The following is a 17065-nucleotide window of genomic DNA, read 5'->3' as shown; positions in this document are numbered from 1 at the left end:
ATGCAAAACCCAACGTATTCGTAACAAATATGTGATAAATATAATTAATCAATTGCTATACTTGGGCATGGATATGTTCACCTCACTACACTGGGTTGTATGAACTCTCAAAACTTTAAACAAGGCTAGGACGATATATCTATCCAGCCAATAACATATGGGTTTTGCTTGCATTTCATGCAATCTTTACCCAAAAAATTACATTGAATTCAGTACTTCACCTTTTTGAGAAAATCTATGGTCACTTTGAACAAAACAAATTTCAACATAAATAATTTATTCAACAAGCAAGTTATGCAACTTCATTACAATATCATAATATATCTGCACAAAAGTCTTGTTATAAACAATACCTAATCAGTTGAACATGGTAAAATATGAACCCAGAAGCATGCAGTTTTTTAAAATTACAAAATTTTCAAATTCTGTACATCTGTAACAAAATAAATGTGAAGTTTAATTTAACTGAATGTACACACAAACCACATATGTAGAATTAATGTCCATTTAATCAATACTTACTTGTAAAAAAAATAAGAAGATCTTTCCATAAATATTGTAAATAAAAAGAGGATTCTTAAATATTTGTTATAGCTATTATAAATATCTATTAAAATATATGTTCAAACACAATTGCCATAAAATATATCTTGCAATAAATATATGTTCAAAATGTGTTCAATCTAACAATAGAAATTCATTTAATATAAACACCTATTAAAAATTATTTCCAATGGTAAAGTAATGTGATTTAAAAGAATTAAAAGGAAGATTCCAGGTATACATCTTGAGACCTTGAAGGCACTAAGATCATTTTCTAAATATCCCATTTAGTGTGGACAGGTCAAGATTCAAAGAATCACACATCTTTTGGAGCAAAAAGGACAACAACAAAAAATACTGACAATTTGTTTCTCCCTATTTCAATGTGTGACAACAAATTAATTATTGTCAATTATCTTACTGGATCAATATCCTTAATAGTTTTATCCAGACTGTAAAAACAATTTATAAAGAAGTTTTGCTTTCATAAATACTCAAGTTTACCTGATCTACAGCTTTCTTAAATTTGTCTGAACCATCATTATAATATATACCAGGGTATTTTCTTTTATTATAATCATAACAGCTTTTCAACCCTTTTACAATAATAAAAGTGTAAAACATTATAAAAAATATAACAATTACACATAGTCTTTTCTCTTCAGCTTACTAAGTGTTAAATAAACTGAGAACCATTGTACTCTTCAAATATGGAAACAATTTCATGTTTAATAACTATCTTAGTAAATCATGTGTTCTGTTAGTATTGAACTTTTGAGCTACACTAAGACTTAACAGCTTCAATCATCTTTTGGTTTAAGGAATTCTCTGACCCTTTGTTTGACCTCTGTGGTTGTTGCCTCCTCTTTTTCTGTTAAAGCAGATCTTTGTCGTTTCTTTGCAAATTTCTTTGCAATTGTTCCAAATAATGTCTTATATCTAAAAAAGAAGAAAAAAACGATATTCATGAAATGTTAATCAGAGTTTAACATTATCAATAAAAGCACTGTTGTACTGAATTTTTTACACAAAGTGTATTTTGACATGAGATATAGGTAATTAACAGATTTTTATGTTTTAAAAACAGTTTTCTGTTAATTTACAAAATCTAAGCACATGTTAGAGAGCATACATCTCCACTAGAGTACAATTTACTGTGTTGAACATATTCAAAGTTTTGTCATAAACCTGGAATCCTTCACGAGTTTTTACAACCACTGGGCCATTGCCATTGCTGGTGAACATTTTGCCCAAAGTTATTACAAAACCTGAATATCATTGATTTATATCATTTTCTGTAAATTTGCCATTCATAAAATGTACAAATCAATTAAAACATTTTAAATATTTTTCTACCCAACATCATAGTAGACCTTAACCAGATTTGACACAACTTTAGGAACATTGAGTTTTCAAAGCTCTGTGATTGTTTGAGCCTTGCAACTGTTAAATTTGAGTGTTACCATGTAATATGTTGATGAAACATTTTCCCAACATACAAAGTTATAAGCTCAGTAACTTGAATGAATTGCTATGTGCAATCCTATAAGATATCTGCACTCATAGCACAACAGTAAGGATTTATCATAAAACTCCTTTTGATTACCAATTTAAAGTAATTAAGCAATTTATCATTCGAAACTCTTATTACCAAAAATTTGTAAGGGTTTCCTTCTAGATACTAGATTTTAATCATAAACAAGCTTCTGTCCAAGTTTGGTACAAATCCAGGATAGTTTAAGAAAGTTGTTAAAATTTTAAAAACTTTAACCAAAGAGTGAATGTAATGTTAACTGGCAGAAAAACTAAGTCCATTTATAAGTAAAATACGGAAAAAATGGAATTTTTTTTTACAAAATTTACTTCTGGATACTATCTTATGATCATAAACAAGCTTCTTTCCAAGTTTGGTAGAAATCCAGGACAGTTTAAAAAAGTTATTAAAATTTCAAAAACTTTAACCACAGAGTAAATGTAATGTTTCCTGGCAGAAAAACTAAGTCCATTTATAAGTAAAATACGGATAAAATGGAATTTTTTTTTTACAAAATTTACTTTTGAATATTATCTTATGATTATAAACAAGCTTCTGTCCAAGTTTGGTAGAAATCCAGGATAGTTTAAGAAAGTTATTAAAATTTCAAAAACTTTAACCACAGAGTGAATATTTGTGGACGCCGCCTACGACGATGACGATGGAATGTAGGATCGCTATGTCTCGCTTTTTCGACAAAAGTCGAAGGCTCGACAAAAATGAAAAGCAAACCTAAAATGTTACACTATAAATGAAAAGTAATTCTCAAATGTTAAACTTTGTTCCATAACGACAGTCATATTCATTTTTGTAAAGAATCAATAAATGCAAATCTGAAAGGGGACCAAAAAGGGAACTGGGCAATGTAATATTCTAGAGTAATTAAAATAGTGCCAAACATGAAATTAGTTCTTCTGATGCCAAAAACATTTGTACCAGATTTTAATTTGACAACATTGTGGTTGAAAAATATCCCTGCTACTTTTTATCTGTATTTAACATGTTTAAGCAGCAAATAATATTAATTTTTTTTTTTTAATAATCCTGTTATAAAGAAAAGATATTATATAAACTAGAGGCTCTCAAGAGCCTGTGTCGCTCACCTGTATTTACTGATGCTTTGGAAATCATGTAAAATAAGGTAAAAATCATAATTAATAGTATTAGATATTAGATATTATAATGATATCTTAGATAATAACAAAAAACTGCAAAATTTTTGTAAAATTACTAACTCAGGGGCAGCAACCCAACAACGGGTTGTCGGATTCGTCTGAAAATTTCAGGGCAGATAAATCTAAATCTGATGAACATTTTTGCCACCTGTCAGATTTGCTCTAAATGCTTTAGTTTCAGAGATATAAACCAAATTTGCATTTTACCCCTATGTTCTATTTCTAACCAAGTCGGCCATGATGGTTGGAAGGTGGGGTCATCGGACAAATTTTTTAAACTAGATACCCTAATAATGATTATGGCCAAGTATGGTTAAATTTGTCTCTGTAGTTTCAGAGAAGAAGATTTTTGTAAAAGATTACAAAAATTTACAAAAAATTGTTAAAAATTGACTATTAAGGGCAATAACTCCTAAAGGGGTCGACTGACAATTTTGGTCATGGCAACTTATTTGTAGATCTTACTTTGCTGAACATTATTGCTGTTTACAGTTTATCTCTATCTATAATAATAATATTCAAGATAACCAAAAACTGCAAAATTTCCTTAAAATTACCATTTAAGGGGCAGCAACCCAACAACAGGTTGTCAGATTTGTCTGAAAATTTCAGGGCAGATAGATCTTGACCTGATAATCAGTTTTATCCAAGTCAGATTTACTCTTAATGCTTTGGTTTCAGAGATATAAGCCAAAATCTACATTTTACCCCTATGTTCTATTTTTAGCCATTGCGGCCATCTTGGTTGGTTAGCGGGGTCATCAGACACATTTTTTAAACTAGATACCCTAATGATGATTGTGGCCAAGTTTGGTTAAATTTGGCCCAGTGGTTTCAGAGGAGAAGATTTTTGTAAAAAGCTAACGACGACGGACGACGGACGCCAAGTGATGAGAAAAGCTCACTTGGCCCTTGGGGCCAGGTGAGCTAAAAACTAATTACCTTCCGGCCATTTCTTCATCATCAACCCTCAGTTCTTTTTCTACAGCCTCTGAACGTGCAAGTTCCCTCTCTGTTGCAGCTGCCTTCATCATTTTCTATCCATAATATAAGAAAATAATTAAGTATATCACCTTATCAAAAGCAAATAACAACTTGTGCAAACATAATATAGTTTAATTGGAAGATATAAAAAGTGCACATCTAGAAAAAAATTTGATACTGTGTGTCCCAAAACTACAAAAAAGTGTGTTTTCCTATAAAAAAATCTGCACTAACAATAAACAGGAATTAAATTTCTGATATTGAATGCAGCCGTATGCTCAATGTTTACTTTTCATTGAATATCTTTTTATTAGGAAACTGGAATGGATGGATTGACTTCCTCCTTTAGCAACAAATACCAATTATCAAGTCTGCTTTGACCCAGCCCAAGATCCAACCCACAACATCTTGTATTCAAGACAAGCATGCTATCAACAGACCACTGAGGGGGTGAGGAAATGGTGACAAACAATAGCAAATACAAGGCTACTGTAGTAAATGCATCTATTAAACCCTAACTCCTGCAAAAGCATTGAATCAAAATGAGAAACTATATACCATGATCAGTTTATCAATTGAAGTTTTTTTTTACACAAAAACATATCTCCCCTCATTTATTTGCATGCAAGTCAGACAGGACATATACAGCCAATATATAAAAATAGTATCTTATTTGCATGAAATGTACACATGTAATATGTGCTGAAGAAATGTTACCAAATTCCATTCCATTCCAATCAATTTATACAATTTATGGGAGATTTTGCATCAACTACTATCATGACTCCAATGTAGACATGCTGAAATATGAATAAAAGGAGTGTTAAAGACATCAACTCAAATCAACAAATTGGGTCACTGAATATTAAATATACCTCAATTTCAGGGTTGCAACCATTGAATGAAAATCTGCCAAATTTCAGGTTTTCAATTCTCATGATACTTGGTTCTGCAATAAACTTGCTCCTAAAACAAAAGAATAGGTGAATAGTTATTATTTCAAATGATGTATTTAAGTGTAAGGAATCTTCTACATGTATATTTTCTTTTTTTTGTGATAATAGTGGTAGTGACAGGAGGGGTCAACAAATATGCTTTTGTCATCATAAATAAGCCAATAAGGCACTGTAATTGCATTGTCATAATCTATTCTCAGATATTTTCTGAGGGAAATTTCTAAAAATTTAATCTTCTTATCTCTAAAACTGTTAAAGCTTTTAGTCTTAATAATCGTACTCAGAAAATCTTATTTCAGAAACACATAAAGTGCTCACTAAAATCAGCATCATACATTTATATCACTACCCTTCGTTTGAAGCTGCTGCAAAAAGTATTGTTAAGCCTACGCAATATGAATCATGTCAGACTGATAACAACAAAGCAAAATACAAAATATTGTAAAGAACTATATATATACATACCATATAAATAAAAAAAGTTATGGGTAGACATCAATGAGATGACAACCCAACAAGTAAAACCAAAAGACATGTATACAGTTACTGAGGAAAATATCTCATCTTGAAATTTAACCTGACTACTGCAGCATAAATAAATGTGGATAGTGTCCACATGTGGACACAGATGATGCCCCCGCTTGCATATCATATAGTTATAAAGGGACATAACTGAAGAATGGTAACAGTGACGTTACCAAAATTTGAACTTGATCTGAGTTTTGTGGTAATGAATATTGTGTATAGGTTTCATAATCATTAATGTTTGGTTGGGGCAAACTTAAGTTACCATGTTACAGAATGGAAACTAAAAATTTTGCAATCTTTCGATTTATAAAGGGGCATAACTCAATAATGGTTAAAGTGACACTACCCAAATTCATTTTGATCTCTGTTTTATCAGTGGAAGTCAAAATTAAACATTGCATTGTATAAAGCATTGATTGTAGTTGATTCAACTATAATCATGGACAAAGGAAGATAACTCCAATTTTAATAAAAATTACTTGATATTTAGAAGAAAATAAAATTTTTGCAATTTTTCCATTAATAAAGGGGCATAACTCTAGAATGGTTAAAGTGACGCCACCAACATTCAAACTTGATCTGTGCTTTGTGGTAATAAGCATTGTGTATAAGTTTCATAACATTTGGTTGAGGCAAACTCAAGTTAGAGAACGGAAACCAATTTTGGGATGTACGGACGTACGGACAGACGGACAAGGGTAAAACTTAATGCCCCCTCCGCTATGGCGGGGCATAAAAATTAGGTCTATGTTAAATGACTTATGCCAGATACTCTTCACAAGCAATCTACATAACAAATATTGCCAAACTGTCATGAAAAACTGTTGATGAATAGCAATAATCCTGAGAAGGCCTAAACACTGATCTTGAATTGAGATCAATGCCATATAAAAGGCAGACATATACCTGACTATGTGTACAACTAACAAACCTCAATACAAATACCAAATACAGTCAACCTATCATATATAGTAAATTGGGAACAGACTGAAACAATCTGAAAGCAATGGAACATGTTACATGAAAATGAGATCATAATCGGGTAACAGTGAGAGAGTAACAAGTTCTCATCATTAACATAAACAACCTCCCTGCAAAACACTGTAACTTAGGTGAAAGTAGGGATAAGACTAATCACATCACACTCAGATTAAAACTAAATTCATTGAAATCTTTCTATAAAAGAATTATATCATTATATTAAAGCCAGATCGTTTCATAAAAGAATTTTTAGTACCGGTACATTTACGCATGGTCCACCATTCACCTCATATTTTCAATAAGTCATATGTCCGATAAATTCACTCAATATTTTCCTTTTCAGGTTTTTTTTTATATTTTAGATATAATAGAATGCTTTAGGCAAAAAACTCCCTCAGGCAAAGTTGATCTTAGCTGAATTTGGCAATTCTTTGACGGTTCCTTTTAGCACTTTTGTGTTAACATGAATTGTCATTGATATATCAATATTAATAAATTAACTGTTTCCTAACTTTCATTTGCTTGAAATTCTAATGATTTTCTAGTTCAGGAAAAGCTTATCTTATGATAAGCTGTGTATTTGGAAAAACCTTTCAGATTTTTTGGCCCTCAATGCTCTTCAACTGGTTCTTTCATTTGTCCTTAAATTTTTTAATTTGAGCATCACTGATGAGTCTTTTGTAGACAATTATAAGCCTGGTATCTTTGATGAGTTATTGGTCATTTATCTTGTATCTTTTCTATATATTTATACATCCCTGGCTTTTAAATATTTCAGTTTGTGCGTTCCTGATTAAGGTAAATCCAGAAAAGTGCTTTGATTACTAGCCTTTAGATTTCTATGTTGTGTTTTTTGTAGACTGTTGTTTTTCTTATGGTATTTCGTATGTTTGCCATGACATTGTCAATTTGTGTACAGTACTGAAATAAATTTAAATACATACTCTTTCTGTTTAGTTTCTGGAAGGTCAAGAACCCAATGTTCATCATCAATTACTCTCTTCTGTTCTTCTTCATGCTTCTCTTTTTCAATTCTTAATGCACTTCTTTGCATAAACTGGAGGACAAAAAAAAAAGATTATTTAGTTCCTTATAAATCCCCTGGATGCAAATTAAATGCATTCTGCTAACAAAAATTGATATCTTTAACTATGGAGAAATAAAACATAACATCAGTTATTAGATTTTAACAGATGTGAAATTAAGCATTATGCAATTTAGGTACCGTTAAATTCTTTAAATAAGCCGCAGGTTTTTTTCTCTGTCATTGTCCCTGCGTGTTATTCTCTGGTGCGCTTTATGTATGTATTTTTTCAGTGTTTCAGGGCAAGTGTGAAAAAAAAATTATATCTGGATTTTTTTTAAGGAGACTGTCAGATTGTCAAGTGCTTGCAGTGACTTGATAAATTGCATTTATTTTGTTATGAATAAAAATATATATACTTTATCAACCAAATGTTATGAGACTTAACCACAATGCTTATTACCACAAAACTCAGATCAAGTTCAAATTTGGGTAACATCATTTTTACCGTTCTTCAGTTATGTCCCTTTATAACTATATGATATGCAAGCGGGGGCATCATCTGTGTCCACATGTGGACACTATCCACATTTATTTTTTCAAAAGAAAAGACAAAATATGAAATTTAAATATAAATAAAATGCTTCGCTGGGCGCAGCTTGATACGACCGCAGAGGTCGAACCCTGAACAGTTGGGGCAAGCATGGACACAACATTCAAGCTTGATACAGGTCTGAATTTGGATTGTGATTAAATATTTGACACAGCATAGGTTTCTGACACAGAAAGAATGTGGTCTAAGAACTTGAATTTTTTTAATTTACCTATTATGGTCCAATGTCCAAAATCAAAATACATGGTTAGATTCAGCATATCAAAGAACCCCATACATGTATATTCAATTTTTGTTGAAATCAAACAAAGTTTAATTTTGGACCCCAACTTGGACAAACTTGAAAACTGGGCCCATAATCAAAAATCTAAACACATGTTTAGATTCAGCATATCAAAGAACCCTAAGAATTCAATTTTTGTTAAAATCAAACTAAGTTTAATTTTGGACCCTTTGGACCTTAATGTAGACCAATTTAAAAAACGAGACCCAAAATAAAAAATCTAAATACACGGTTAGATTTGGAATATCAAAGAACCCCAATAATTCAATTTTTGATGAAATCAAACGAAGTTTAATTTTGGACCCTTTTGACCTCAATATGAAACAATTTGATAGCGGGGCCCCCAAATAAAAAATCTAAATACATGGTTAGATTCAGCATATCAAAGAACCCCATATATTCAATTTTTGTTGAAATCAAACAAAGTTTAATTTTGGACCCCAACTTGGACCAACTTGAAAACTGGGCCCATAATCAAAAATCTAAACACATGTTTAGATTCAGCATATCAAAGAACCCCAAGAATTCAATTTTTGTTAAAATCAAAGTAAGTTTAATTCTGGACCCTTTGGACCTTAATGTAGACCAATTTAAAAAACGGGACCCAAAATTAAAAATCTAAAAACACAGTTAGATTCAGCATATCAAAGAACCCCATATATACAATTTTTGTTAAAATCAAACAAAGTTTAAAATTTTGGACCCTTTGGACCTTAATGTAGACCAATTTGAAAACTGGACCCAAAATTAAAAATCTAAATACACGGTTAGATTCAGCATAACAAATAAATAAATGTGGTCAAAGATTTTACAAATCTAATGCGCCATACTGTGCAATTAAAGATTACTTCTTGAAATTTTTCAATATTTGAAATTTGAAAAAAAAATAATATTTGAAGAATAATTCTTTTTAATTTCTGAAATCTGAAATGAGAAAAAATTGACCCCCCACAATTTCTTTTTACCCCTCCCCCCTTTTTTTTCCCCAAAAAATTCTTTCCCTCAAGATATGGTCATAATCTCAATTCAAATTCCCAATGGAGTTTGCAACCATAATTACCCATTTAAATTTACCATAGTGCTAACTTAATCTATTTTATAATAGAATTTAAAATATAGTGTCAAATCTTTCATATGGATTTTTTTGTAAAAAAAAAAGATGCAACATTTGCAGATGTTTTTACTGGTCTTCCTTTATAAATATGCATTTCTTTAAACATAATTTAAAAGCAGTGTAAGGGAAGTAACCAAAACGTTGTATTTGGATAACCTCCCTTACACTGTTTTAAATTATCTTAATTGTTCATTAACCATTACTTTATACATAATTTAAAAGCAGTGTAAGGGAGATAATTTCAATGATGTATTTGATTTATCTCCCTTACACTGCTTTAAATTATGTTTTGTACTAAAATATTTGTCCATTAACCAGGACAACCTTGTTTTTCCCCCTTTTTTGCCCCTAATTCCTAAACGGTTTGAGCCATAACCACAGCAATAGTGCTGTATTGATGTTCTTTTTTTGTCCACACCATACCTACATGTAAGTATGATTTGAAATTATTCAAACTACTCTTTCAAACTTTCTGTGAGTGATTTCCCTCACTTTGATTATATTCTATCAGTGTCTTACATGTACCTACTTCAACCTTACATAATTTTCTATTTACTGTAACTGGATGTTTTTAAAGTAGATATGGAAGAGTGCATGTGTTAATTGAATTTGGAAGTACAGTGAGAATTTGGCCGAACTACTATGCTGGATCCTTTTTACAAAAAATAAAACTTTTACCACTAAAATAGATAGCTCCAAAGATGTAAACCATGTAAAAAGAAAAGAGACCATCACTATCATACATTTTAAGCCAGTTTGCAGACGCTACTCTCTTCATTGATAATTATATTTCTCTTATAAATAGAGTGGCAGAGTTGACGTTCTCCAAGTACTATCAAATTCTTAAAAATGACTACCTATTGTCAATTTACATCAAAACTGTCAGACCACTTCTAATAGGAGTTATTGCCCTGAAGGTCAAGGAAACAGTAAATGGGCTATTTACATGTAAGACACTGATAGAATATAATCAAAGTGATGGAAATCACTCACAGAAAGTTTGAAAGAGTAGTTTGAATAATTTCAAATCATACTTACATGTAGGTATGGTGTGGACAAAAAAAGAACATCAATACAGCACTATTGCTGACAATTTGAAAACAATTATCATGATTATATGACACTGAAGATTAAAATTTGTAGTGCATATTTTAATTCAATTTATAATTTTATATTTTTTGGAAACAGGCATTGAAAGTGTACTTTTCAACACAAACTAAAAATCTAATTTTATTGAAAATTGCAGAAATACACTTTCTGTAAAATTGTGAAAAGACATTTGATAAACTAAAAAAAATTGGTTTGATCAATTTAGAGTTTCGAAATTTTACTCCCTGTTTCAAGACAATCATATAGATAAGTGTAACCTAAATTATTGATTATTGCACAGATTTATCAAGTAAAATATAGACCTTTTTTATATTTAAATTTCATATTTTGTCTTTTCTTTTGAAAAAATAAATGTGGATAGTGTCCACATGTGGACACAGATGATCCCCCGCTTGCATATCATATAGTTATAAAGGGACATAACTGAAGAACGGTAAAAGTGACGCTTCCCAAATTTGAACTTGATCTGAGTTTTGTGGTAATAAGCATTGTGTGTAAGTCTCATAACATTTGGTTGAGGCTAACTTAAGAAGAGAACAGAAACTAAAATTTCAGCAATTTTTCTATTTGTAAACACGCATAACTCTAGAACGGTTGTGTATAAGTTTTATAACATTTGGTTGAGACAAACTAAAGTTAGAGAACGGAAACGAAAAATTCAGCAATTTTTATGTTAACTTAATCTGTATAATGTAGTAATAAGCATTGTGTATGAGTTTCATAACATTTGGTTGAGGCAAACTAAAGTTAGAAAAAGGAAACAAAAAATTTGTACTTGATCTTAGTTTTGTGGTAATGAATATTGTGTATAGGTTTCATAATGTTTGGTTGGGGCAAACTTAAGTTACAGAATGGAAACTAAAATTTTTGCAACCTTTCGATTTATAAAGGGGCATAACTCAATAATGGTTAAAGTGACACTACCCAAATTCAACTTGATCTGTGTTTTATCAGTGGAAGTCAAAATTAAACATTGCATTGTATAAAGCATTGATTGTAGTTGATTCAACTATAATCATGGACAAAGGAAGATAACTCAAAATTTTAATAAAACGCTTGGCTGAGCACAGCTGGATATGACCGCAGAGGTCCAACCCTGAACAGTTGGGGCAAAAATGGACACAATATTCATGCTTGATACAGGTCTGAATTTGGATTGTAATAAATATTTGACACATAATAGGTTTCTGACATAACTGTAGTCAAAGAACTTAGAATTGGTTATACACATGTATGAATTGAATTTATATTCAATTTTTTGCTTTTGTGCAATACACCATGCTGTTGTGTATTGACCCCCCCCCCCCCCTATTTTGCAAAAAAAAAAAATATTTGAAGAAATTTTCTTTTTAATTTCTGAAATCTGAAATGAGAAAAATTGCCCCCCCTCCCCCTAACCAGGAAACCCTCGTTTTTCCCTCTTTTTTGCCTCTAATTCCTAAACGGTTTGAGCCATAACCCCCCCAAAGTCAATCCTAACCATCCCTTTGTGGTATGAAAACTTGTGGTATAATCTCAGAAAGATTCATACACCGTTCCACAAGTTATTGTCTGGAAACTAGAAAAATGCTTATATGGGCCCTTTTTTGGCCCCTAATTCCTTAACTGTTGGTACCATAACCCCCAAAAACAATCCCAACCTTCCTTTTGTGGTATTGAACCTTATGGTAAAATTTCATAGAGATCCATTCACTTAAACAAAAGTTATTGTGCGAAAACCAATGTGTCTTCGGACGACGACAATGCCAACGTCATACCAATATACGACCGCAAAATTTTTTTGCAGTCGTATAAAAATTACTTGATATTTAGAAGAAAATTAAAAGTTTGCAATTTTTCCATTTATAAAGGGGCATAACTCTAGAACGGTTGAAGTGACGCCACCAAAATTCACACATGATCTGTGTTTTGTGGTAATAAGCATTGTGTATAAGTTTCATAATATTTGATTGAGGCAAACTTAAGTAAGAGAACGAAAAACTAAAAATTTTGTAATTTTTCCATTTATAAAGGGGCATAACTCTAGAACGGTTAAAGTGACGCCACCAAAATTCGAACTTGATCTGTGTTTTGTGGTAATAAGCATTGTGTATAAGTTTCATAACATTTGGTTGAGGCAAACTCAAGTTAGAGAACGGAAACCAATTTTTCTGACGTACGTACAGACGGACAAGGGTAAAACTTAATGCCCCCCACCGCTACAGCAGGGGCATAAAAAAGATCTTGTTGCTCCTTAATCATTTATCTTTCAGACATAATTTACAGAATCACTTTCATGACTTTATGTATTGTAGATCAAAAGTAAAAGGCACTGAATTAATCTATCATTTCTAAATATCAGATACTTTTGTGTAAATATAATCAATAATGAGGTCAAGTATTTGTGTATTCATATGCATAATGAAGGGTTTGTTTATTTATGTAAGACTGAGGTTGATTAAGTGGGTTAAAATTTCAGGTGAACAGAATCTGAACTGGAAAAAGATTTTCAGACTGCCTTTTGCTGTTACAAAAAATAGTAAATTACAGTGGTTGCAATATAGGATTAACCATTGCATTATTGCAACAAATCAGTATTTAGTTAAAATAAAATTGACCGATGATCCTTTATGTACATTTTGTAAATCAGAGAACGAGTCTATAGAACACCTATTTTGGAATTGCAAAACTGTACAAAATTTTTTACAGGATATTGATAACTGGTTCCTTTCTGGTGGAATAAGTCTCCCAATGAATAAATTAAACTTTCTTTTTGGAGACTTATCCAAGATATTCCCCAACAACCCATACAACATGATTTTTCTTTATATTAAACAATATGTGTATAATTCTAGATGCTTTAAAAAGAATCTCTCATTGCAAGCAGCTATAATAAAGCTGAAAGATATGTATAAATTAGAGAGTATGATAGCTGTAAAAAATAAAAAGATAACTGAATTTGACAATGTATGGAATGTTTTTGAAAAACTTTTATTGAATACCAGCTAATGTCTATTTTTGTTACAAAAACTTATGACTATTTAATTATAATCTATTTTAAAGAAAATATTATTGTCATGTTAAGTAGTTGATCTGTGTTGATGGCTGTTACGAAAGAAATATGTCTAGTTAATTTTGCAAATATTTTTTAACATAAATATTTGATATTTAAAATATAGATAGGGATGTAACTGGATAATCCTTTTGTTTTTTATTTTTTTTTATTTTATTTTTTTTTCCTTCTTCTTTACTCTTAACTCCAATCTATTAATTATCATTATTTATTTATTTATTTATTTATTTATTAATTTTTATATATATTTTTTTTTTTATCTTTTCAATAGAAAATGTAAAATATTTCCAATTAAGATGTATTTATAATCATGACATTGTATATATCTTATATGTATTATATTGTATGTATGTCATGTATATGTTGTAATTGTTGGAAATAAAAAAATAAAAAGTTAAAAAAAAAAAGACTGAGGTTGATTAGTAATTTAGTTAATATGATTGGCATTTAAGGATGTGGGACATTGTAATTAAGGCCCACCTTGTCTCTAATTGTTTGGTGATCATGGCAGATGTCAATAAAACTGGTATTGTATCATTACTCTTACCTAATTAAATGATAAAAATAGCATGCAAATTGACAAAAATTAAAGACATCCAACTTGAATGAACTGCCTCAAAGGTATAATCCAAATTTTTCACGGTTCATATGTACAGATGTACAGAGACATGAGTAATATAGGGTACTATATTTCAGTGTGTATACATTTAGTAGATTTAGTAGCTAACTTGTGCTACTTCTTGTTTGGAAGGCCAGTGCCTTAGGAAAAACTTGGAACAATAGTTCCAAACACTTTCAAAAAATTAAGGTAAATAAAAAGGGAGATTTAATAAAACATTAAAACATGAGAATCTAGAAAACTAACTTGAGCGATTTTTTTCCTCACGGTTCTAAGCCTAACTGTACATTTGTTTCTCTGCCTGTCTCACAAAATGATGCAGACTCTATTTTACAAGCTTGCAACCAATCATGTGTACAAATTGGTATCGAGATGAGACATTGAAGTTACATATTTTTTTATAAAGCACAGAAAGGGATACAGTAAAACTCCAGTCTTCACGATAAACTTTTGAATCTACAGGCCTAAAGCTGAATTTTAAGAAAATTTTAGTTAGATGATTTTTACAGGCCTGACAGCATTTTTAAAGCCTGGGCTGGTGGGCCTGTGGTTGAGCATGAAACTCCTGGAAATGGTACAATGATTTTAGAATAAGCCAGCAGTCAAGGATTTTGCAATACTTACAAGTCTTCTTCTCCTAAAATATGATAATTGAGTATGGGTTTTACCTGATTTTCTATTGTCTCAGGTTGTTGTAAAAAAATTAAACTTTAAAAGAGAAATTATAGATAATAAATATATTTTTTCTGAGAACCTCTGTCAACATAATTTGTGCATGGGCTAAAACATAAAATTTCCAAACAGTTTACATCGAAAATTTGAAACGACATAGTACACTATCCTTAGACATGTTTGTGAGAGCTAAACCCTCGGCCTCCCTTTAGACTTTAAACTGTGGTGTCACGGCCGGAGACATACATGTATATATATATATATATTATATGTCTCTGGCCAGAGTCTCGGCAGAGATATATATATATGTCTCTGGTCACGACACAACTGCTTGCTATGTAAGTATAGTACTATTGCTGAAATAAGGAAAATTGTGTTACCTTCATTTGCAAGACATTCTTAGACAAATTACCCCTCTGCCCTGACCCCCCTGCCATGGCTGTTGATGCTTTTCCCTTTCAGCCTTCACATGTGCAAGTTTTCTAGAACCGGAAGTTGAAGAAGACATGTGGCCGAATTTGGGATGGCATCTCGGTCCAAAAAACTTCGGTCCCTTCACAGTGAAATCGATAAGTTTCGCCAGGAACATATATATTGTTAGATATACTGTTCCCAGGTTTCGCAAAATCTTTTTTTTTTAAACTGGTCGAAAACCGCTTAATTATTTTTCTGTAAATACTAATGAAGTGCACTTTTCAATTTTAATGAAAGTTAAGGAAAAAAGAAGGAGAAATGCCTAGCTTCATAAAACATTTACTGATATGTCTTTAATAGTAGCATAACGTTATACCTTTAAAGCCATTCTATGGCTTTATACATCTATGATAGTAGAAAACTAGGCTTTTAAACATGCTCAATTTTCATTCTTAAGACCCGTTATGGCAACACTTTTAATACTTCAACGTGAATCCTTCACAAATGTGGATTATTATAATGTCTCCATAGCTGTGCCTTTTTTGTTTTGTCTGCTATTAAGGGTGAGATTTTAATTTAGGTGGTTTGGGCTATCCAAACTTTATATACATGTCAGACTGACGAGGAATGAACTTTTTCGGGGGAGCATAAAACAAGGAATAAAGCAAAGATTTAGTCAAACGTACTGTATTTGACTGAGGAGCTCCCGAAATATTTCGGGACCTCCATAATCAGTCGATTTCAGGATACATTTATCTTAAAAGAGGGACGTAAGATACCAGAGGGACAGTCAAACTGTTAAAAATCGAAATATTTTAGTATATCCTTAAAATAAATAAAGGATTCTGGTACAACAGATACAGTTAATTAAATCTGCCTCATATCTTGCCTTAGGGAGCTACCACTTGATTTTTATGGGGGGGGGCTAGGATGACAAATTGTGTCCTGCATTTTTTTTAGTTGTAATCTCTGTCCTGCCTTTTTATTTTTCACCCTATTCGGTCCTGCCTTTTTTTTATTAGTTTATCCTGTTTTTTTTTAATTTAAATTGTCATCCTGCCAAGTTGCTCATCCTGCCTTTTTTTTTACTCAAAACTCCTGTCCTGCCTTTTTTTCAAATTTCATCCTAGCCCCCCCCCCCCATAAAAATCAAATTACACAGTTAAGGGGGAGGGTTTGGCGCCAACAAACTAGTTTTACCCTGCCATATTCTGTATGTGTCTGTCCCAAGTCAGGAGCCTGTATTTCAGTGGTTGTCGTTTGTTGCTGTATATCATATTTGTTTTTCGTTTTTTGATTGATACATAAATCAGGCCGTCAGTTTTCGCGTTTGAATTCTTTAACATTTGTCATTTCGGGGCCTTTTATAGCTGACTAAGCGGTATGGGTTTTGCTCATTGTTGAAGGCCGTATGGTAACCTATAGTTGTTAACTTCTATGTCATTTGGTCTCTGGTTGAGAGT

The 17065-nt window shown here is 31.5% G+C and overlaps 1 protein-coding gene across 1 annotated transcript; it reads right to left on the bottom strand.

Moving 5' to 3' along the window:
- Positions 1-260: 260 nt before the first annotated feature.
- LOC127701187 (M-phase phosphoprotein 6-like) lies at positions 261-15697 on the bottom strand. The gene is made up of 5 exons (XM_052205022.1): positions 15569-15697; positions 7646-7758; positions 5112-5202; positions 4195-4289; positions 261-1482 (listed from the first exon to the last, which is right to left on the bottom strand). The coding sequence occupies exons 1-5, from the start codon at positions 15623-15625 to the stop codon at positions 1344-1346; spliced, it is 495 nt and encodes a 164-aa protein (XP_052060982.1). The 5' UTR covers positions 15626-15697; the 3' UTR covers positions 261-1343.
- Between the last annotated feature and the right edge of the window lie 1368 nt (positions 15698-17065).

The sequence above is a fragment of the Mytilus californianus genome, unplaced genomic scaffold, assembly GCF_021869535.1.
Source record: "Mytilus californianus isolate M0D057914Y unplaced genomic scaffold, xbMytCali1.0.p SCAF_5, whole genome shotgun sequence".
In the NCBI taxonomy this organism is placed as follows: domain Eukaryota; kingdom Metazoa; phylum Mollusca; class Bivalvia; order Mytilida; family Mytilidae; genus Mytilus; species Mytilus californianus.
Note: the sequence above shows the minus strand (reverse complement) of the source record. Positions and strands in the feature narration are given on the sequence as shown.